Here is a 22886-nt window from a genome sequence, read left to right on the forward strand (position 1 = left end):
GACCCCCAGAATTTCTCTCCTCTGTTTTGAGAGAAGACTAGAGGAAGAGCAACAGCACAGGGGGCTTCAGCTGCCCAGGATACGTTGGGAGGAGGGGCATAGTCATGACACATATTCCCTCATCAGAACATGACGAAATTCAACCATGCCACAATGTCCCAGGTGTTTTTTCCTGGGTCATTGTGCCAAATCCTCTGCAGGCCATCACACTGTATACCCCCTTCAGGAAGGGTGTTCATCTTTACAAAACATGCTGAAGGGCTGTGCCAGAGCTCCACTCCTGTGGCCAATTTATACCCATCTAGTCTCATGCCAGTATTATCATTTAGTTAAGTAGTTCATCTCCCTCCCTGATGTTTACCCCGCTGATGTATTTATAGAAAGCAATTGCATCACCTTTCAGCCTCCACCGTACTAGGTTAGATAAGCCAAACTCTTTTGCCATCTCTTAGGAGACAGATCCGCCATTCCTTGAATCACCCTAGCAGCCCTCCTCTGCACGTTTTCCAATCTGATCCTCCTTAGAAGTCTGCAGGGACTAGGTAGCTATTTTGGTTCTGCAGCTATTCCTTGCTCTGGTAGGCAGTGTTCCTCTTCCTTCTCCCCTCGGACTTGCTACGATAGCCCACATGAGCATGCAAGTGTGGGTTTCCTATTGAAGAGTGTGAGATCTTTGAAGAGTTGTTTCATTTTTAATGTGAGCAGTTTTGAGAATTACCAACATGTACAAGGGATGGAAATTATTTTCCCTTCATGTCATCCATTTTTGAGATGAGGACTAAGAATGGAAATGGGGATGTGTTGCCAGCAGGGGTGGGAATTCTTGAGAGTGGATCACTGGTAAATTATTTCTCATTTTCCTGAGGTTATTGCACTGTCCTCCGGTGCGAAAAAGGACTAAAGAATTTAGTATTGGTGAGTGACTGACTAGTTTTGTTTTTAGCCAAGAAGTATGTGATCCCAACATAGGAGGTAATATCATAATGTGCCCTCAGTGTGATAAAGTATGTACCTACTGGAACCTCACCATCACTTGTGAATCGTCCAAGGTAACTACATTTACAGCTTATAGACATGCTATTGAACTTTAGTTGCACTTTCTCTAGTACTACGTATTAAACAACGTTGCTCTTCCACTAATGTCCTGCAGAATTGCTAGAACTGTGCAAATAGTTGTGCTTTCTGATACAGCGACTGAATTTTGAAAAGTAGAAACAGCAATAATTGTTCCGCTTTGATCTAAGATGAAAAAATCTGTTGGTTTTTTTTTTTTATTTCATATAGCCCCCAAACATTTGATATGGGAATAACAGGGGGGTTTAATAAAAAATTAAACCGTTCAGTTTGATTTGGAGCTACTTCTTCCTTTTGGGAAAAAAAAAAAGAAAACCCATGTTCAATTACTAAAATATTGGTTCAGTAGCTCTGAATCAGTTTTGCTAAGGAAGTGTTTAAAGCATGTTTTGGCATTTCTAAATTCTGCCCCCTCCCTCCCCAGAGAAGTTATCATCTGGATCCGTGCCTTGAATTTGACCCATGTTGTCAAGGAGGAGATGTGGGCCATGACAGAAGCTGTGACACAGCCATGTCCCGTTAGCCGTGACACAGCCAGACTCTCGCTCTGAATTCCTGACTAGAGGAACCTGTCTGTCTTTCTCCACTAACTTGTCTCACTAGGCTAATGTTAGCCTTTCATCGTTCCTTTCCGTAGATTCAGTCACTCCCAATTTTGCCCAGCTTTGATGTGTTGCTTCAGCACACTTAAAGGGTAAAAGAAATAAGAATACAGGGAAAAGGCTATGATGGAAAGAAAAGGCAAATTGTGACCACAGAGGTATCTCATCAGAAAGTGTTTTTACTAACTAGCTTGATTTGTTGTCATCCTGCTCATGAGAACCAGATGTGTCCGTTGCCTTTTTGTGGCTGTATTAAAAATACAGAACTCTATACTGAGTTCCCAGACCAGAAGCACTGTTTTTCCTCTTCCTGTGCAACAGATGGAAGGAAGTTTGATAGCACATCATTTTACTATCCTCTTGCTGCATGTTTGGCTTATATTTTTAATTCTGGGCTTTGCATTTAATTTCCTTAATTTACTGGAGGGTGGTGTACATTGACAGAAATTGAGGAAACACTGTCAATAAAGATTTTTTATTAAACTACGTAAAAGCTAAAAATCAACATGTTCAGTAAGCAGCTTCTGTTCTGGGTCAGTGTAGAAGAAAAAAATGGTTGATTATATTTTAAGCCTTTTTTTTCTTTTCCATTTTTCTAGAAACTCTGTATATTTGATAGCTTTGGAACACTGGTGTTTGCAGTATTTATGGGAATATGGGGTAAGTCGATTTCAACAACTGTAGTTTGTCATCTAATTTTGGCCAAGCCTCCAGCATCAGCCAAGAAAACATGGATAAATTTGCAATAACTTCATTTTCTAGCACTCAGGAATTCACTAGTAGGTAGTTCCGTAGAAGACACGTACATTCACAGGAACTCTTTTTTAGCATCATAAGAAAACAAAAAATTGTAGAACTTAAAGTTGGTCTTCAGTGTCTGTTTTGTTTCATCTGACTTGGAGAAAAGTCTGCGAGAAGTGATTAGAGCTGCCTCATGTTCCAGAGCAGCCACATGCTTCAGTATATCTGGCAGAGGAGCTGGGTTTTTTCCAAAGAGTTTTGGAGCTGCCTGTGCCTGTTAACAACTGTCTGACTGCACAAGGCAATTGAAAAATAGTCATTGGTTATATTTCCAAGGAATTTTTTCCTCCTGTCTTTATTTAAGAAACTGATAGTAAAAAGTGTAGTAGTTACAAGCACTAGATTTATCTTTTAGCAGAGAAAATGTATCTGAAACCAGGATGTTGCCCGTGGGTGAAACCATTTGGTACTGTATGCAAGGGATTAGGCAAGGTTTATTTTCCCAGAAACGGTTTCATTTGTTCATATGAGCAACTTTGTTAACTGGCTTTTCTTGCACTGTCTTATCCAGAAATTACCAAAATAAGTTCAATGTTAGGTCTGTATATAGGATACTATAGAGGAAATAACTCAGGTAACATTTTGAATTCATATGTAGGCTGGCAAGAATACATAATTTGCTTTCTTTGTAAAACGCATTGTATTTTTATTTTCTGATGATCTCCTAAAGTACTTCAAAATAGCTACTGCGCTAAAGAAATACAAGATGAAACATATCATTTCAAAAAGAAGAATTCTTTCAAAATATACACTAAAATCAAAATACCAACAGGAAATTCTCTAAATAAAAGAAAATTAGAAGTTTGATACTAATGTAATCTTCTCCTGTCATCTGAATAGTTAATTTATTTGCAATTTGCTTTTTAATTAAAATTGTGTTTTCTGTTTTGAAGAATGGTTCCAAGAGTAATAATTACAAAGTTAAGCTGCATGGTTATAGTGATGGCTGCAAGGTCTATTAGTATTCTTGTCATAAGTCCACTATATGAAGAGGTGAATTGTATTACAGAAATTCAGTCAAAATTGTACTGAATCCAAATGACCCATGGTCCTGGAGGAATTCCAGCTGTAATTTTCATCTTGTTCTAATACTTTTGTAGACCTTCTGGTCAAAAACAATTAAAATAATATTAGATTTTTAGATATATTATTGCATCATTATCATCAATACACTTTTAATAATTGCTTTTTTTTTAGTTTATTCCCTTCAAAGATCTTAAAGGGCTATAAAACACCATGGAATTTGACCTTCAGGAATTAGCCCTTTATACATTAATGCTCTGGACCAACACTTCTGCCACTTCTCCCATGATGGTATGAGTATACTGGCAAAGGTCATGAACAAGAGGCAGCTTCCACTTCACTTTCTGCCATCACTGGATGCCCTCCCTGAACAAGATCAGTTAAACAAACAAATGTTCTCCAGTGGAGGCACTTCTTTTCAGTCCTTGGCTGAATAGACAGAATACCTGGGCCATACTGCATGGCAGTGTTGAGGGACACGTGAAAGGGGACAATGTGAGGTGGAATTAGCGCTCGGATCTCCTGATTCTGAAACATCGTTTGTTTCCACTGTTAAAAAAATGCTGGTTCAAATTAAAAGGAAAACGTGAAATCCAGCAGCAGCTCCTTCCCTGCTCTGAAAGACGCAACTTGGCTGCTGGCTTATTTTAGCGAGTAGAAGTTTTCGTTGTATTGGGGCTGAGCGAGCTGTCCCCGTGTGATGTGCCCTTATAGAATCATAGAATCATTAAGGTTGGGAAAGACCTCTAAGATCATCTAGTCCAACCGTCACCCCAACACCTCCATGCCTACTAAACTATGTCCCGAAGTGCCACGTCTACATGTTTTTTGAACTCAAAAAACTTCTTTTGCTGTTAGCACAGAGGCTATCCCAGAAGGAAGCCCTGCACTTCTGGTCTCCCCAGCAGCAGCTGGATTTGCAGATGGATCAAATCAGGATAGCCTGTAGCTTCCTGTGGTTTGGGCTGGGCAGCACTTAGAGGTTTATGGAAGACCAATCTCCTTGCTCTGCAGGAGAAGGCAGATGTGATCCTCTGGCTCACTGCTCGGAGTGGCCTTTGTGCCTCTAAGCATGAAGTAGCGGAGAAGTCCTTGTGAAAGAGGCCCCTGAATAACCAGGGGAGGAGGGTTTCCTGGGGTTTTGCCTGTGTGCAGATGCCAAGGTCATCTCACAGCCCAGCCCATGGAATTTTCTGGGTTTTAAATGCTTCAGTTTGGGGTTTATTGACCACACCTGATTTTGGAAATAAACTTTAATGTTTGGATTTGTAACTGCATGCCATTAACGTTTCATCATTCAAGATGAGGGGCCAAACTAATAAAAAAAACCACTTTTAGGGTTAATTACTCCCAGGCAATGGGAGTAAAGAGGAGTGCAGGGAAGGAATACTAACTCCTCCTGGAGGCAGTGCTGCAGAGCCACACCACTCGTTTAATCCGAGGATGCACTGTCTTCATTAATAAAGCGTCCGGGTGTACTGGGGAGCTGACTGGTGGTACTGACACCCATCATCCCCAGCTTCTCCCAGCCTTCTCAGCCGGGTCTGTCATTGCTGCCAGATCTACCTGCATCATGTCTCAGGCCAAGGTAATGAGTTTGGCTGGATTCATGTCTAGCCTGTACCACTTAGGCATCTGTGTACCTGGTCCCCCAGTGCTTCCAGTTGTAGGAGCACAGTCCAGGGAAACTGCTGACCCAGCCCAGACAGTTTCTAAGCTCCATGCCATGCAAAAAGACCAGGCACTGGAGATTCAGATTCATGTTAGCAGAGGAGGAAAGATAGCTGTGTTTCAACCACTTTACCTGAACCATCATTGGTTCTTGTAGTTTGCAAACTGCTAATTTGTCCACACAAAAATTGCAGACTGAATGAACATGAGCTTTTCCTTGTGGCAATTTTTGGCATACTGAGTTCTTCTTTTCTAGGAGTTCTGCACTCCCCAGCAATTTTGTCTTCACCTATCCAACCAACTTGCTTTCTTACGCATCCCATGATAAACTTTTTCAAAAGCAGTCTATGATATGAAATCCAAAGTGCTCATATTCTAGCCTTAGGCAGAAAGCAAATAAATTCATCTTTATTCTTTAGCATGTGCTTACAACACCATTTACCCTGGGTTTCTCTACCTGGATACTATCCTGGATTTACCCCAGGATATTAAAGTACCTATATATCCAAAGAAATAATTGCATAAAGAAGTAGGTCCAGTTATTTTCACCATCACGTTAGCCAATAAGGGTTTTGTTCAATGTCTGTGGAAATCTGTATGTTACAGCCCAGGGGGTCAAGCAGTGTCCAACGCTCACATGGTATTGCTCACTTCATTTATCTTCTGGACAGTTACTTTGTTTTTGGAGTTTTGGAAGCGACGGCAGGCTGAACTGGAGTATGAATGGGACACAGTGGAGTACTTAGAGCAAGAAGAACAAGTTCGCCCGGAATATGAAGCTCGGTGCACTCATGTAGTAATGAATGAAACCACACAGGTAAGGAATATTTTGATAACTGGTGATGGCTACTGCAATAGACATGTTGTGAGAGGACACTATGAAAATGGTGAATCTAGACTGGAGCGGTATAAATCAGCAGTGCTTCAAGGAGAGTTGATAAGCTGGCCTGGAAATAGTGAACTTATAAAGTACAGATGTGTGGGAGGGAATTTATACCTAACTGTAGGCACCTTACAGTAGTTGCCTGTTTGAGGAGCTTGCACTGCTGAGGTTCCTGTGTCATAAATAAACAGAAGCAGGCATCGTCCCCAGCTTAGGAGACTATATCTACTTTATTAAATCCCCCAAGAAATGATTCAGTGTTGCTGCCAGAGGCCAAGATCACAGAGCATTTGCTATCTTTGCCTAAGAATGCATCAGGAAAACAGGGTGAAATAGAGGGGAAAATGTTACATTATATGTCATGCCAAGACTTTTTTTAACCAAAGATGTTTCTGTTTGAAACATGTATAAATAGGTATTGTTGCTAAGTGCATGTGGATGCAATTACGATTAATAACAGCAAACTCACAGGGACAAGGATAATCCTCATTTCAATGAAATAGGATTCATATTTATGAGCATCTTAGTTTAGATCTCTATTTATTACACATTTTGAGTAGCTTTAGCTTCTGTAGCTCACTCCAGCTCAGCTTTACTTTTACTATTCTCTGTCAATATATTACTCTGGCGTTTATCTGATCATTTGCATTGCTTTCACATTCCATCCACATTATACTAATGTTTATTAGAGGGCACTTGAAAAGTTGCAAAATTAACTGCCATAGTTGGAACTATCCTATATAGATCTTCTTTTTATATCTTGTACTACACAAAACCTGGTTCTTTTTAAAAGCTTATAAACCTATGCCACCTTTAATGTATAGAGTCATAGCTAGAAAGTTCCATTCAGACTGTTCAAAGAGTGAAGAATATACTAAAACATAATGATTTTGATCCTCAGAGATCCTATAAAGACTCGGTGAATTTTCACAGCACCACACTGAGGTAGGCATTTTCCTTGGGAAAGCCATCCCATTGTTCCTATGGGATAAATTGAGAAATACAGAGATGAAGGACCAAAATTCTAGTGTCTGCTAATTTTAGCCAATGATGTTTGAAAGCTAATGGCCTTGGATGCCATGATCAGCCAAGAAGGATGGGTCCATTGAAAAGGACTATGCACCCCGTCATAGCTGAAGTCAGTAAGAGCTGAGGACACTCAGCCTTTATGGCAGTCATTTTTATCTTAGAATGGGCACAAAAAAAAAAAAGATACATGTAATCAGGCAAGACTTCTGAAATCATGAATAAGTGTGAGTTTCCAGGACAACAAAGCAGGAAAGGAAACAAAACCAGAGGCTTCTTTCCTTTTTTCTGCCCTCAATATCATAAAGGGTTCAATTGCAGCACCCAAAAAATATGAAGAAAAGATTGGGTGCATCCTTGACCTGTTTCTAAATTTTTTACAGCAAGAAGAACATGTGCCATACACTGCCTGTGGGAAGTGTGTACGGATGACTTTCTGTACAAGTGCAGTCTTCTTCTGGGTAAAGTTCTCCTCTTATTCTTTCACCTCATGAATTCACTTCTCTAGTAAGTGTCTAAAAAAAGATCCTCCTGAACTGAACAAAAGATAACAAAGGAACAGGTTCAGCTGGATTTCCATCTGATGTGTAAACCAAGCCCGTAAGGTGTGGACTCACATGGAGAAGGTAACTGTAGTCACCGAATACTCATTACCGTAGAGTCAATAGAAAATATGTCAAAATACCCTGCAGGTGTGAGTTATGCTTGTGAATGTGGTCCATGGGGTTTTCACTCATTATTTGAAGATAAATGTCATTGCTTTTGGGCGGAGCAGGGGCAAGACTTTGGTTTATATGCTCTTCTCCCTGCCAGTTTCTATCCTACTTGTTCCAGCCGTTTGCTTCAATATCGTGTCTCACAGTCCTGGGCCTCTTTCAGGGTTTTCGTTTCACTTAGCAGAGCAAAGCTGGGTGCTCTCTAATCTTCCAGAGCTGCTGCTTTAATTACAACTAAAACTTGAAAGTGGTCCAGTTACCCATGAAACAATATCTAACGTGGTGAGCATGCCCAGAGAGATCGCCTTGAAAAGCTCAGTGTTTTAGCATGCTGTGTGCCCTCCTCGCCTGTAGCACAAACAGCAGCTGGAAAAGACCTCCTCCTCGGTGATAGGAGACAGATAGGAGATTGAGTGGTGGCTGGCAGCCCAGGAGAGCCTCAGTGTTAACACATCTGAAACACAAAGGAAAGAAGGAATACTGCCTTGCTGTTGGATTTAAATAGGCAGGACTTCAGGATGAAGGGAAGAGATTTGGTCTGGGTTTGTCATTTGTTTTACTACGCTCTCTTATTATGTGCAGGGAGGAGGGATAGGTGGATTCATGGCAGTTTGCAGAGGTAGTGAAAAAAAGATTCACAGCTCTATGGACTTCAATCTGAATAATAGCTAGAGAACTAGCAAGAAATAAAAGCAGGAGGAGAAGCAGAAAGAGAGGAGATGGCAAGCAAGATGGGGTACATAGATCATTATTACAACTCCTGCAGATTACATGACTCAGCTTAAAATTTGTCTATTCCTTCGAGGGGTCTGTAGTCTGTAATCTTATCACGTGGAAGAGAAGGTACAGCCCCCTCCATAATCAATGCAGACTTGCTAGTACATTTGCCGTCCTGCCAATTGCCCAGTGTCCAAAGAGGGAGATTTCTTCCATCACATGCCTCGAGGCGTAAGATTTGATTACGCATCTCATTATCTTCGCTTGCATCGGTACAAACTTTGTTATTAGTCGTAAACCAGACCATCTCTTTTCTCTCCTGCAGATTGACTATGCTACATGAAAAAAAGGCTTCTTTATGGATTCTAAATTCATTGCCTTCTATCTTATTTGAGCATGCTCTTACACTCATCTTATGCGATGGAATGACAGGCACACAATCGGTTTCCTTTTGCCTATTGTAAAAAGTATTTCAAACTCACTTTTCCCAAAGCCAGTGGTTCCCTGTTAACATCTTTCTTGTGTTCCCTTGGCAGATTCTTTTGATTATTGCTTCAGTTATTGGAATCATTGTCTACAGGCTCTCGGTTTTCCTGGTGTTTTCTGCAATGTTGTCACAGCACATTAACGGAACGGAGGCGATCCGCAAGTACCTGACTCCGCAGACAGCCACTTCAGTAACTGCTTCGCTCATCAGCTTTATAGTCATTATGGTTCTCAATGTCGTCTATGAAAAAGTGGCAATCCTGATTACTGACTTTGGTATGCCGCTGCTGTACCTCAGATAGAAACTTGGGATAAAATAGTAAGAAAAAATAGCATTTATAAGTATAATAAGAACTCCAATAAATGAACACCTGAACCACATATTTCAGAATTTTCCCACGAAATCATACAATACCATCTAGAAATTTTCAAATACAGATCTTCTTAATATCAGAGGAATATCATATTCAGCTCTTTGCCTGAAAACTCCTTGTATAGCCAGCATGAAAGATCAATTGTTTACAGTTTTGTGCTTGTGAAACAGACAAAGCAAAGAAAATTACTATAATAACCAAGCTTTATGAAAACAGATCAGTAACACATAACACATTCAATTGCATTAGCTTTTGTTTATGGGGAGAATAGCTATTTTCGTGTAAATAAATGAAATAAGGTCACTGTTCCAAAGCTAGATACCATTCCCATGTTATTAAATAGATAAACAGTCGCAAATATTATTATTCTTTATATCCAGGCCATCAACATTAAAGTAGCTATTTTACTTTCGGTATGTCAAGTAGTGCAGTGTTTTAATGTAGTTTCATTTAATACTGTTTCATCAGTTCAAAGTGTTACATTTGCATCTTTCCTGAGTGTGCTGGATTTGGGTGCTTTTTTTTCCCTGAGTTATCAGAATTTTTGCTTGTTCTTTTTCTTTATTGTCAGGGAACAAGTTCTTTCCTTTTTACAACACATATAGTTTTAGAATTAGCATAATAGTTACAGTGTACATGGGGATTATGTACAATCTAATTCATAATGTTCTCAGTCATATTAAGGAATACAAGGCATACATATACTTTTCCAGCTGAGGTTCTAAAGCAGCTTGTAGGTTACTTGTAGGATGGCTTACTTATTTATTTATTAATTTATTTATTTCTAATTGCAGAGCTTCCAAGGACACAGACGGATTATGAAAACAGTCTGACTACAAAGATGTTCTTGTTCCAGTTTGTCAACTACTATTCTTCATGCTTCTACATAGCCTTCTTTAAGGGTAAATTTGTAGGTCACCCTGGAAATCCGGTTTATTGGCTAGGAAAGTATCGCAATGAAGAGGTAAGAATGTACGATAGTGTTTGTTTTTAAACAGCAGGAGCCATTAGTCCAGGTATTCTGCTGCAGTTAGGAGTGTATAGCATCGTTGTACATATTTAACATGAGGATTCAAAAAGTGACTGCCTCGCAAGCCAATTGCCTCCTTAGTAACCCCTAGCATAAATTAATATGACAGGAGACATTAATATGACAGGGCTTAGAAATGTATTATGCATACCCAGACAAGCTTATTTTCCCGTGGTCCAACAACCTGTGAATCAGCGCAGAGAGGAAGGGGAGAACATCAGTAGAAGCATTCCAGTTCTGCTGGTGACCCTCGCACCGGGCACAGTACAAAGCTGCATGATTTCACCTGGTATTTCACTCTTTCACTACTGTCCTGTCAGCCTACCATGTATGACCATACGTGGCCTGGAATTGGCTTTTGCATACATTACTGGAAAGGTTTGCCTAAATAGTCTCCTTGCATTGCTTTAAGAAATGTTATCATAATAAAACAGGAATGCATTATTTTAAATGCTTCATTCATGCCTGAAAAGTTACCCAAATTCAAAAATTTTTCATGTCTCTCCCAACCTTCAGTGTGATCCAGGCGGATGTCTCCTCGAACTCACAACTCAGCTTGCCATCATAGTAGGAGGTAAAGCAATCTGGAACAACATTCAAGAAGTGCTTCTTCCGTAAGTTCAAACGATTAAGTAATCTGCTCTTTCATATTTGAAAGATACAGCTTTTGCTTGATGCGTTCAGGCATTTGGTCACTAAATTTGGTAGGCGTGTATTGTATTCTAGAAGAATAAGACTAGTCTTTTGAGGCCTTTTTAGACAGTTTGGATATTTTCGGCCTGGAAGCTCTGAGCTCCTGTCGTTCTGACTGATTTTAGTTCTAATCAGAAATGCTTCTTTCCTCTGCAAATCAGATTCAATGTGTTTCAGGTTGGATACTTAAAACTGAGGCAATAGAAGATCTGAAAATATTAAATACTGCTGTTTAATATTGAGTGGAATTATTTGTTGTTATACACTGGGCTTTTAAAAATCATGCATAAGTTAAGTCATTTAGTTTTACAGTCATAGTTGACATTCATAGTGCCTATAACTAGGTGTTCATGAATGATCTGGATGAGGGGACAGAGTGCACCCTCAGCAAGTTTGCTGATGACACCAAACTGATAAGTCAGAGGGTTGTGCTACCACGCAGAGGGACCTTGACAGGCTGGAGAAATGGGCAAACGGGAACCTCATGGAATTCAACAAGGGGAAGTGCAAAGTCCTGCACCTGGGGAAGAACAACCCCATGCACCAGTACATGCTGGGGGCCAGCCAGCTGGAAAGCAGCTTGGCAGAAGAAGGACTGGGGAAACCTTGTGGACACCAAAGTCCAGGTGAGCCAGCAAAGTGCCCTTGCGGCAAAGAATGCTAATGGTATCCTGGGCTGCATTAGGAGTAGTGTTGCCAGCAGGTCGAGGAAGGTGATCCTCCCCCTCTAGTCAGCACTGGGGAGGCCACACCTGGAGTGCTGGGTCCAGTTCTAGGCCCCCAGTACAAGAGAGACATGGACATACTGAAGAAGGTCCAGCAAAGGGCCACAAGGATGATTAAGGGACTGGAGCACCTCACATATGAGGAGAGGCTGAGAGAGCTGGGACTGTTCAGCCTGGAGAAGGGAAGGCTCGGGGGGGTCTCATCAACGTGTGCAAATACCTGAAGGGCAAGAGTAAAGAAGAGGGAGCCAGACTAATTTCAGTGACTAATGCCCAGTGACAGGACCAGAGGCAAGGCACACAAACTGCAACACAGGAGGTTCCCTCTGAACATAAGAAAACACCTTTTTACTGTGAGGGTGATCAAGCGCTGGCACAGGTTGCCCAGGGAGGTTGTGGAGTCTCCATCCTTGGAGAGATTGAGAAGCCATCTGGACACGGTCCTGGGCAACTGGCTCTAGGTAGCCCTGCCTGTGCCAGGAAGGGTTGGACCAAATGACCCCCAGTGGTGCCTTCCAATCTCAACCATTCTATGATTCTGTGCATTTTCTGATCAGAAGGAATTAATCTGTCTAACCACAGGCCTACATTTAACTTGATTTTTTTGTTACCTTGAATTTTATGTGGTCATTCACCTGTACAACATAAGTATAAATCACAATGATTCTGATATATTGCCCTTTTACACTCTTATTTATGGTTGTAAATAACTGCTTTCAGGATAAGGCAACAGAAGATTATACTCATGTTTGAAGGAAGTTTTCAGTAATTCGAGAATAACTAAGTCCACTGTTCAAAGCTATAGCAGCACAAACGTCAATTTTTTCCATTTACTGAAATTTTTAGGTTATTTTACCAATGTTAGTGGTCTTTTTCTCCCTGGCTGACAGTTGGGTTAAGAATCTAATCGGAAGATACTGTACAGCTGCTAGATCAGAAAAAGTTGTTCCACGCTGGGAACAGGACTACCACCTGCAGCCCATTGGAAAACTTGGACTGTTTTATGAGTATCTTGAAATGGGTAAGTGGCAGTTTGGTTTGGATTTGCTATCACTGCTGGATACAAACATGCTCTAAAGCAAATCTTCATACAAGCAATGCTTAATAAGTTTATAGACAGAGGAGACATGAGTGTTTTCCAAGACAAGTTTTGATGAGCCATTATAGAGTTTTGCAAGCTTTTGTTAAGCAGCTACGCTTCAATCCAATTTATAACTAGGAGACAGCTCTTGATTGTACAAGGAGGAGAACTGCTGCTTCTTTGCCCCATCCTCTGAGAAATGCATCCAGAAGGCAGACCACTGCCATGTTCGGGTGTTGTACAGCAGAGCCCTGGGTCAGAGTGCTCTGCCAGGGATCTGCAGTCACCAGTACTTGTCACTGGTCTCTTGGGAGCTGGCACATCTCCGGTTTGTTGCCACCATCCGTTCTGTCACAGCATTGCCCGCGTACTTGTGGCAGCACCCAGACACCAACAACATGATTGTTAGTTCGGGCTTTCCAGCACAGCGCTGAGACAGATAGTCATTAGATTTCCAAGTCTTCATGATGAAGGCGTAAGAAAGAAATGGATGTTTAAATACCCTGAATAGTTCCTCTTGGTGTGTTGTGACTTGTAACATTTTCCTGTCCCTCCACCTAGCAGGTTTTTTCAGTACTGTTGTGCTCCTATCTTCTCATACATAAGATTTGCTAGGAACTCAGCTACTCTTTCTTGTCGCTCTCTCCCACAGTTGGAGTATATAAAGTATACATGCTCATATATGCTTATCTCCAGTAAATGAAAGCCTCATCAATGTATGTAACCTCTCCCTTTGACAGTTATACAGTTTGGCTTTGTCACTCTGTTTGTGGCATCGTTCCCCCTGGCTCCTCTTCTGGCTCTTATTAACAACATGTTGGAAATCCGGTTGGATGCGTGGAAGCTGACGACCCAGTTCAGGCGCATGGTTCCACAGAAGGCACAAGACATCGGCGCCTGGCAGCCCATCATGCAAGGCATAGCCATTCTGGCCGTGGTCACCAATGTAAGTACTGGGCCAACAACTGCAAAAGGTAAAATGCCTTCACTGCAGGTCTTGCATCCAAACATGGGAACGCCACGTGTGGCAATGCAGCACTTAAATGATCCTAAATGAATTACGAGCATCAGCCCCTTAAGACTTCAGCCCCTGTGAAATAGGCTCTCAGTTACTCTCCAGATGTTTTGGAAACAGCATATGGCTACTGTCTAAAATATTATATCTAAAGAAAAGAAATTTCATTTACAGTTGCTAGAGTCTTCAGAAAAATCTCTTACATATGAAGACTATAGCGCATCTTTCCTAAAATTATAGTGCATAGTACAGAGATCTTTTCCGACAGTCTGCAGCTAAATGCATGAATTTTGAAAAAATTAGGTTGCAGCTTAGCTAAATTATAACTGATTGTTGTTTCTAATTGTTACAATTCTTATGGTCATGTCTTCGTATTGGAATTTGGCTTTAAGCAATTTTGCACTTAAAACAGAAATTCAGCTTCTTTCTCGTGTACTTAAAAATACAATGTGTGCTCAAAATTGCAGCACTTATCTTTGAGGTCAGAATGAATTTTCTGAGAATTTGTGAATTAATCTGTTTTTCAGTTGGATTTAAAATTAATTTTAAAAGAGTTTCTTTAAAATATTTAGAAAAACTTTTTTTCTGATGAATATACTCCTAACAATGGAATTCAGACCTTTCAAATGTCCCATGTTGTTAATTCACTAAGATCTTATACATAGGCTGCACTGTGGGGAGAAAAATAATCCATTGGACTTCACCACTGTGAATTATTTGATTGCTTATTCTTAAACAGTAGCTAATATGTATTATCTTTCAAAAAATTCCCACTGCTGGCCTTTCTCAAAAGAGCAGTGACCACTGATTTCCTCTGCAGGGACAGTAACACCACAGACTGTCCATGGTTAATAGCCTTTTTCAACAAGGTCACCATTTTCTACTGTTATCGGTGAGATCAGGGATTCCTTCTGACACACTTAAAGGTAGTCACTTCCTCCAGGATCTCGTCCTTGCAGTAACAGTACCTTATTGCGCTCAGTAGGAGATTCTGGAGAAAGCAGTTGAGTCTGAAGACAAGAGTTCATCTTAGCCCAAGCTTTCACAGGAGGCTCTGTCTGTTTGGAGAATGGTGGACTTTGGGTAAGAGGAGGGAGACGGAGCTGAGCACTCTACCATAGATACTAACCCGACAGTTAGGGGACTTATTTCAAGTAAAAGAGCAATTCAAATTTAAATAAGGGCATGAACTTATTTTCCTGTATCTCAGGCACCTTCTGTAGTCATTAGGTGCTTGGCTGGTCTGGGGTCTCAATCCCAGGGGTTCTGCTTTTCAGAAATAACGGGAGAGGTATGTGCACCTTCTCTTCTCACACCCAGATGAGTGTCCCTGCATATTGCTCTCACTTTTTTGACCCACTTTTATAATTCTTCATTTTGCCCCTGGAAGGATGAGGCTATTTTTGAAGAAGGGAAGATGAGTTTCCATGACCTGACTGCCTATTGAGTTATCATCTTCTCAGTAGCTTGTTTCCATTATTTTTGGGGTAGGGGGTGGTACCACATAGAAGTAGGAGTCCAGGGTGGATTCAGTGATTACGAAAATTTTATATGTCAGCCTCAGCTACCAGATGTATTTTCAGGTATTTGAAGGTCTCCCAAAACGGCCATTATTGGTTTTCAGAACTTTACTTCGCACTATAGCAATTCAACGGGTATGGTAAACATAGCTAGGATGTAGAGAGGAGACTCAGGAGGACATAAAGGCAGAGAATTAAGCACAGAGAAATGTCAGAAGAACAAAGGGAACTTGAAGATGGAAAATTTGCAAGAGAATCTGGGAGACAGACAACAAGCTAGAGCATGTGCTCCAGCTGTTTCGCACTGTTCTGCTGAGGCAAGCCAAACATAAATCCAGCTGTTCCATAGGCATGTGAAACATCCAAGGCCTACTAGTAAATCTGGTGTTAAAATTTAAAATAAAAATGATGCAACTTTGGTAACACATGTTCAGATTGTTAGAAATGTCAGGTGGCACCAGAGATAGTTTGGGGCTCTCTTGTTTTAATGCCTGTGTGAAAAAATTGTTAATGATATCTCTCCCAGCAAATTATGGAGACAGTGCAAATTCCCAGATGAAGCATAGCTATAGTAAAGTAGAAGTAACATTATTGGTGCATCAATATCTTTTTTTGAACTATGCTGCTACAAAACTTATAAAATAAAAGACAAAGAAGTTTCTGGTGCCCTGGAAGAAAAACAAATATGTTATGCTATTGGATAAGCTGTCTTTCCTAGTCAATCCATCTGGGTCTGGTAATACCACTATGAAATAAAAAGTTGGATATACATCTTAAGATTACTTTAAAATATTGTTACAGGTACCTTAGTCAAAGTCTTTATGATATTCAGGGCAGAGTTAAAGTGGCTTTGGTGGCCTTACGGTGACTCAGACTTCTGTTAGGAATGTATTCATGCCCTGCTCTAGATTCTGAAGAAAAATGACTCAGCAATAGCTTTAGGTGCCTATTGCTACCCATCCACAACCCACCTGAGGCTAACTGGAGCTTTGCAACCTTTTTTCCTTCCAAATTCCTCCTTATGTGCTATACTCCTCAAGGCATCGCTGAAAACATGGGAGTCCTCAATGTGCAAAAGTATATTGACACCTTGGTTTTACTCTCTGTCCTCCTTGACAGGCACTCAATCCCAATGTTCACGTGACTGCTAACTGCAGGCATGTTTCCTTTAGAGTCACCCTTTCTGGAGGTCTCACGCGTTAGACAGAGTCAATGTCAGTGTGAACGTAGTGCATTTGCCACTGACATCGGTGGGGCTATTAGCATGCAAGGGGCACAGGACCAGAGACTGTCAGGTTAAAAAGACCCTGCTGCAGGTGTTGTAAGGACCTCAAAGAGATCAGTATTTCTTGCTAATGAAGTGTGGGCTATAAAGCCATATACTAGATCAAATGGTGGAAGCTGTTTTCTTCCTTTAAGTATGTTTTTTTCTTGTTTGACATCCAGGATCTAGTATAGGACATCAGTCTTTCCTTTCCCATCCCTTCCTTGATTTTTCCTTAGTACACAGAAACTGTTTCTTCTCTTCTGTGTGACTTGTTACAGCTGATTAGACTTGGGTAGTCTATCATCTTCTTCGTGGAGAAGACTCCAAAGGAGTCACCTTTGGCACACCTGCTAGTAGATTGCAAGCAACTTTTGCACGAAACTATCAGTTTTGCAACTTGCGGCTCAGGCACTGGACTTGCTGTTGCATGATACCAAAGCATCTGTTGATTTGACAACTGATTTTAATTAGTTATGGTATAAATGGAAAACTGTGTGCAGCAAAGCTTGGGAAGTAGAGAATGTGCTATTTGTTTGTAGTTCTCCAGTGCAATACTCTGAAATGCAGCCCAGAATTCAGGAGGAGCACATCTGGAGATCATTTGGAGATAGGGAGGAGAGTGGGACAGGGTTCAGGTTTAGGATGATGAGAGACCTGGGGCCTTCCAAAAAATTCAGTAAGAGCAAATATTAAGTTGAGTAAATACTGTATTCCAGCATCTTTCTAAATGATACGCAGAAGCAGCATCAAACTCATTTGGTCCAAAGGGAGAAGGGATTTTTTTGCCTTACTGTTCAGTTACTATTAGTTCATTTATGGTCTGACTAGATGAGCTAATGAACAGAAAGAAATTACATTTAACTAAAACTTTCTGTGCTTGTACTTCAGTTAAAAACAGAGTCATTTAGGTGTGAGGTCTTCTCCCTGCAACTGCAAGACGCAGTAATATATATTCCTTGTCAGCCAAAAACACCTACTCTGCATGTAAATATAAACAACACATAATTTTCACTTCATTGCACACTGGCATGTAATGCTTAAAAACAGTTTTTAAAAATGCAAGCCAGAGCACAGGACAAAAAAAAAAACTTATCCTTGAAAATTTTGAACAAGTTTATTTTAGTCTTAGGATGCCTCCCTTTTCTTTCTCATCAACCAAATTAACTTTTTCTCAACTGAACTCAATTGTAACAATATTCTGGAGAACCAAATATAGATTTTGGACCACAGTCTCAATCTTAAGTCTTTTTTCTGCAACTTTTGTCTTAACTACAGTTTAGCTTCTCAGGTACTTCAAAGTAAGCCAATTCAAAAGGTAAGACATTAGCATAGTGTTGAACATTTGGCAGTGCTGCTACCTGAGGTGGGGTGGGTCTTGCACCCTTTTCAGCTCCTTGCCCTTTCCCTTCCCTGTCTTTTCCCCTTGTTGCTGCCTCTTGTGTTGTGCTGGCACCAGCGCTTTGACAAACACATGATGAACCAGATCAGGGAGTGGATCTGGCCAGGATTCCCCGCCAGATCAGTGCCATGATCTGATCTGCTGCACAGCTGCACGAATGCATGAGCGGCTGCCAGGGGCAGAGGCGGGAGGGACGGTGGTTGTTTTAGCTAGCACTGCCACCAAAGTGTTGTTTGAGGAACTGTAAGAGAGGTGTCCGCATTTTTTTTCACCCTTTCTCCCCTTCCCTTGTTTTACAACTGTTACAAATCCTTCCTCAGGTTGGGACTCTCTTGCTGGGAATACTGCATGAAGGTGGACAATTTTTGCCCCATCTCATGAAAATAAGGAAATACAGACTGCATGAATTGCAGGCTGGCATAAAGGGGAATAAAATACAGATATTAACCAGCTCTTATGCTCCTCTGATACCCATTACCGCTTAACTTTGCCCCGTCGTCTGTCCCACACCTTTACTACAGCTTTCTTCTGCCCCTTTTATGTATCTCTGCTTCCCTCCGACCCCATTAGATCCCTACTTCACACCTTTCTCCTCCATGTCTCTGCCCTGGTTCTTTCCATCCATGTTGTCAGGTGGTTTTTTTCCCTGCCATTGGACAAAAGTCTTCTCTTTCAGCCCTGGAGTGCAGTTCGTCACTCCTTCCTAGGTGCTGGGCACCAAACACGCCTGTCGTCATGAGTTGGCCGGGCAGCCTCTTGCTAGGCACTCAGCTGCAGGTCTTGCCAGTGGAAAGTCTTCCTCACAGGGAAACCTTTTGAATTTGCAATAGCAGAGGAGGAGATTGGATTAAACATAGTTAACCTGTCCTCCAGAATAGGATGTTTTGGGAAGTTTGTGAGTTTAGAAAAGACTTCCCACAACAAACCCACGGATCCAATTTCCTACCCAGTTTGTGACTAGCAGACTGAGTAGGACAGGGACTCTCTTGGGAGCAAGATAAAAACAAATGGTTACGTCATATGTAAAACAGCACTATGCAGCTGCTACTAAAAAAATTATCTTGGCATCAAGAGCAGTTTCCACATGTACTGACACTGACACTTATGAGGCAACAACTGCCAAGATGAATTTGGGCTGGCTAGCACCTCAGAAAGAGTGGGATGTTTCCAGGGTCAGAGATGGATCAGCTATACATATAATTTTTATTTAATTCTTTTACTCAAACCTCAGGCTTCCTGGTGAAACTTCATTTTCTATTATTGAAGGACTCTTCTGTTGTTTCCATGAGTTTCATCAGGCAGGATTTCTTTAAGCATCTCATAAGTACATCTGATAGCAAGCACGTTTGCTGAAGGTTACCTTAGAGTACTTTAAGGTGAGTTTGGCTGCTGACTTCCACTGCATGCTCATGAGGAAAAAAGTGTATTATAGTATAACATTTTAAGGCGTCCAGCAGAGCTAGCATAATTTAAAAACCATACAGAATGCACATTCCAGAAAGAGATTGTTTTAGGCCCGTGAGTGACTACGTGCTCATTTACGGAGGGAACCACTGGCTGGAAAAGCACATATTTTCTATTTTTAGCTCATACTGTAACTTTTGAGATACTAAGTATATGGCAAAGCCATACGTATTTCTTAATTTTCTTAAGCCAAAGCTTATTTCTTAAACGCTACTCTGCTTTTTTGTCTTCTTTTTCTGAAATGCAGGCTATGATAATTGCTTTTACATCTGACATGATTCCTCGTCTGGTTTATTACTGGTCCTTTTCGGTCCCTCCTTATGGGGGTCACAGCAGTCACACTATGAAAGGGTATATAAACAGTACGCTTTCTGTCTTCAATGTATCAGACTTCAAGAATGCAAGCAAGCCATTTTCCCCTTGGTTTGGGAACCAAACAACATGCAGGCAAGTGTCAAATAACCATTCTTTTCCAAAGAGAAGAATAAATACACGTTTTAATATCTAAATCATCTAATTCAGTTAACAATATCCAGTAAGAAATGTTAAAACACAATAAAAGCCAGCATATTTTGAATGGCAGAACTGAGTGGAAGTATTCACCCATAAGTTTGTGCTACTCAGAAAATTCTCACTTTATTTTGTTTTTCTCATAATTGATAGTCTTCAAAAAAAAGCACTTTAATTTTTTATAAGTAATTCTTAATACGGTAGCAAAAAAAAGGACATTTCAGCCAAATATAGCTTATTCTGCAGATACGAAGCGTACCCATTACTGTAGTTACGGGCAGCTAGCTGTTCCTGGATGCATTAAGCAGGGACATGTCTTGCTCCATCCTCTGGCCACAGTGCCTTACTGCAGAGATGCCTGAGACTAGTCCTGACTTTCCTACATTGCTTTCAGATACCGGGATCTCCGCTACCCTCCTGGTCACCAGCACCAATATGAGCATAACATATACTACTGGCATGTCATTGCAGCCAAGCTGGCTTTCATCATTGTCATGGAGGTAAGTAAGTGTATGGGGTTTTGAGCATTAGTTATTTAAACTTCTCTTCCCTCCGTGCAGAAAATCCTTCAAAGACAGTCTGTCCAGGCACAGCTATCAGAACTGGCGATGTGTGCTAGCATGGGCAAGAGCTTGGGAGATGGAAATGAAGTGTAGCACCATTAGAAAAAGAAGTCTCTGAAGTCATGACATCAGCAAAGGATTGCCCCACATGTTTGCAGTGTCTTTTCCCAAGAACTGTAAAATTATTTTTAGTATCAGAAATAGAAGGGACAGTTATACCAAAAATATTTTTACATATACTTAGAGGAAGTTTGCACACAGCCTCATGAATACGTATGCTTAATGCATGTGCACTAGCAGAGTGAAGTGTATAAAGACAGTCACTGCAAGAGGTGAGTCTCTAGATGAGCATCAAAAATGAGAGCATCGAGTGCACTCTCAGTAAGTTTGCAGACGACACCAAGTTGTGTGGGAGTGTTGATCTGCTGGAGGGTAGGCAGGCTCTGCAGAGGGACCTGGACAGGCTGGATCGATGGGCTGGGGTGAATTGTATGAGGTTTAACAAGGCCAAGTGCAAGGTCCTGCACTTGGGCCACAGCAACCCCATGCAACGCTACAGGCTTGGGGAAGAGTGGCTGGAAAGCTGCCTGGCAGAGAAGGACCTGGGGGTGTTGGTTGACAGCCGCCTGAATATGAGCCAGCAGTGTGCCCAGGCGGCCAAGAAGGCCAATGGCATCCTGGCCTGTATCAAAAATAGCGTGGCCAGCAGGACTAGGGAAGTGATTGTGCCCCTGTACTCGGCACTGGTGAGGCCGCACCTCGAATACTGTGTTCAGTTTTGGGCCCCCCACTACAAGAGGGACATTGAGGTACTGGAGCGCGTACAGAGAAGGGCAACGAAGCTGGTGAAGGGTCTGGAGCAGAAGTCTTATGAGGAGCGGCTGAGGGAGCTGGGACTGTTTAGCCTGGAGAAAAGGAGGCTGAGGGGAGACCTCATCGCTCTCTACAACTACCTGAAAGGAGGTTGTAGAGAGGTGGGGGTCGGTCTCTTCTCCCAGGTAACAAGTGATAGGACAAGAGGAAATGGCCTCAAGTTGCGCCAGGGGAGGTTTAGACTGGATATTAGGAAATTTTTCTTCACCGAGAGGGTTATCAAGCATTGGAACAGACTGCCCAGGGAAGTGGTTGAGTCGCCATCCCTGGAGGTATTTAAAGGACGTTTGGATGAGGTACTTAGAGACATGGTGTAGTGATGGTTTTTGGCAGTGTTAGGTTTATGGTTGGACTCGATGATCTTAAAGGTCTTTTCCAACCTATATGATTCTGTGATTCTGTGATTCTGTGATTCTGTAAAAAGCAATTGCTCCTTCCTCTGCAGCTACAATCTGGGCTTACAAAAGGTGGGAGTAGGTCCAAGATGAAGGGAGAGGAATATTAGGTGTTATTTCATTATAAAATGTACTTAGGGCCTGATTCAGGGACTACTAAGTCATCAGAAACATGCAACTGGTTAGATCAGTGTTCCCGTAGCAGAGAAAAGTCCATTGCCCCAGAGTCATTTGAACAAACCTAAAAGAATTTTAAAAGAAACTGTAACCAATATTTCTATGTAGGGGGAAGCACTGGGTACCAGGGTTTCCCCAAAGGACACAGATAACTCCTTGTTAAAATCTGGATTAGAAAACCAGAAATTATTGTTTATCAGACAATTATTCTATTCATTAGTCATGTCTGCTTTTTAAAATACTGTTCCACTGTGATAGATACTGGTACAGAACCAGCTCAGAGTCTTAAGAGATAATGTGACATTTCATTTATAATAATAATAATAATGTGCTGTTCAGCCTGACTGACATTTTTTCATTTTCACCTTCCCCAGCATGTCATATACTTCGTGAAGTTTATTATTTCATACGTAATTCCAGATGTATCACAAAAGACCAAGAGCAAGGTCAAACGAGAGAAGTACCTAACACAGAAACTCTTGCATGAGAACAATCTCAAAGTTGTGAAAAAAACCATGGCGAAAATAGCCGACAACATTATCAAAGGAGTAGACAGCACTTTCTGACCTAAAGCTGAATAAGTACTTTTTTATATGGAATAACAGTATTTAGCCAACTAATACCTGTCCAGATATTACCAATAGCTAATCAAACACTTTGGATTAATTCCTTTTACTAAACATTGTTTCTTGCAACTGTTACCTGCTCGTTTGCCTGTTTCCCTTGGACAAATGCAACCACTGCGACTCAGATAAGAGTTATCAATTTTTTAAACAGCTTTAGTAGGACTTACGTTTTTAA

The 22886-nt window shown here is 41.2% G+C and overlaps 1 protein-coding gene across 1 annotated transcript in view; it reads left to right on the forward strand.

Moving 5' to 3' along the window:
- Window positions 1–22651, forward strand: part of ANO6 (anoctamin 6) — a 121447-nt gene extending 98796 nt beyond the window's left edge. The window contains exons 10-21 of the mRNA XM_075496923.1: window positions 944–1049; window positions 2276–2336; window positions 5843–5988; window positions 7464–7541; window positions 9050–9275; window positions 10168–10337; window positions 10920–11017; window positions 12712–12842; window positions 13643–13848; window positions 19815–20014; window positions 20472–20577; window positions 22460–22651. Coding sequence (XP_075353038.1) covers window positions 944–1049; window positions 2276–2336; window positions 5843–5988; window positions 7464–7541; window positions 9050–9275; window positions 10168–10337; window positions 10920–11017; window positions 12712–12842; window positions 13643–13848; window positions 19815–20014; window positions 20472–20577; window positions 22460–22651 — 1720 coding nt within the window. The remainder of the gene's footprint in view (window positions 1–943; window positions 1050–2275; window positions 2337–5842; window positions 5989–7463; window positions 7542–9049; window positions 9276–10167; window positions 10338–10919; window positions 11018–12711; window positions 12843–13642; window positions 13849–19814; window positions 20015–20471; window positions 20578–22459) is intronic.
- The last annotated feature ends 235 nt before the right edge of the window (window positions 22652–22886 follow it).

This window comes from Mycteria americana, chromosome 1 (assembly GCF_035582795.1).
Source record: "Mycteria americana isolate JAX WOST 10 ecotype Jacksonville Zoo and Gardens chromosome 1, USCA_MyAme_1.0, whole genome shotgun sequence".
Taxonomy (NCBI): Eukaryota; Metazoa; Chordata; class Aves; order Ciconiiformes; family Ciconiidae; genus Mycteria; species Mycteria americana.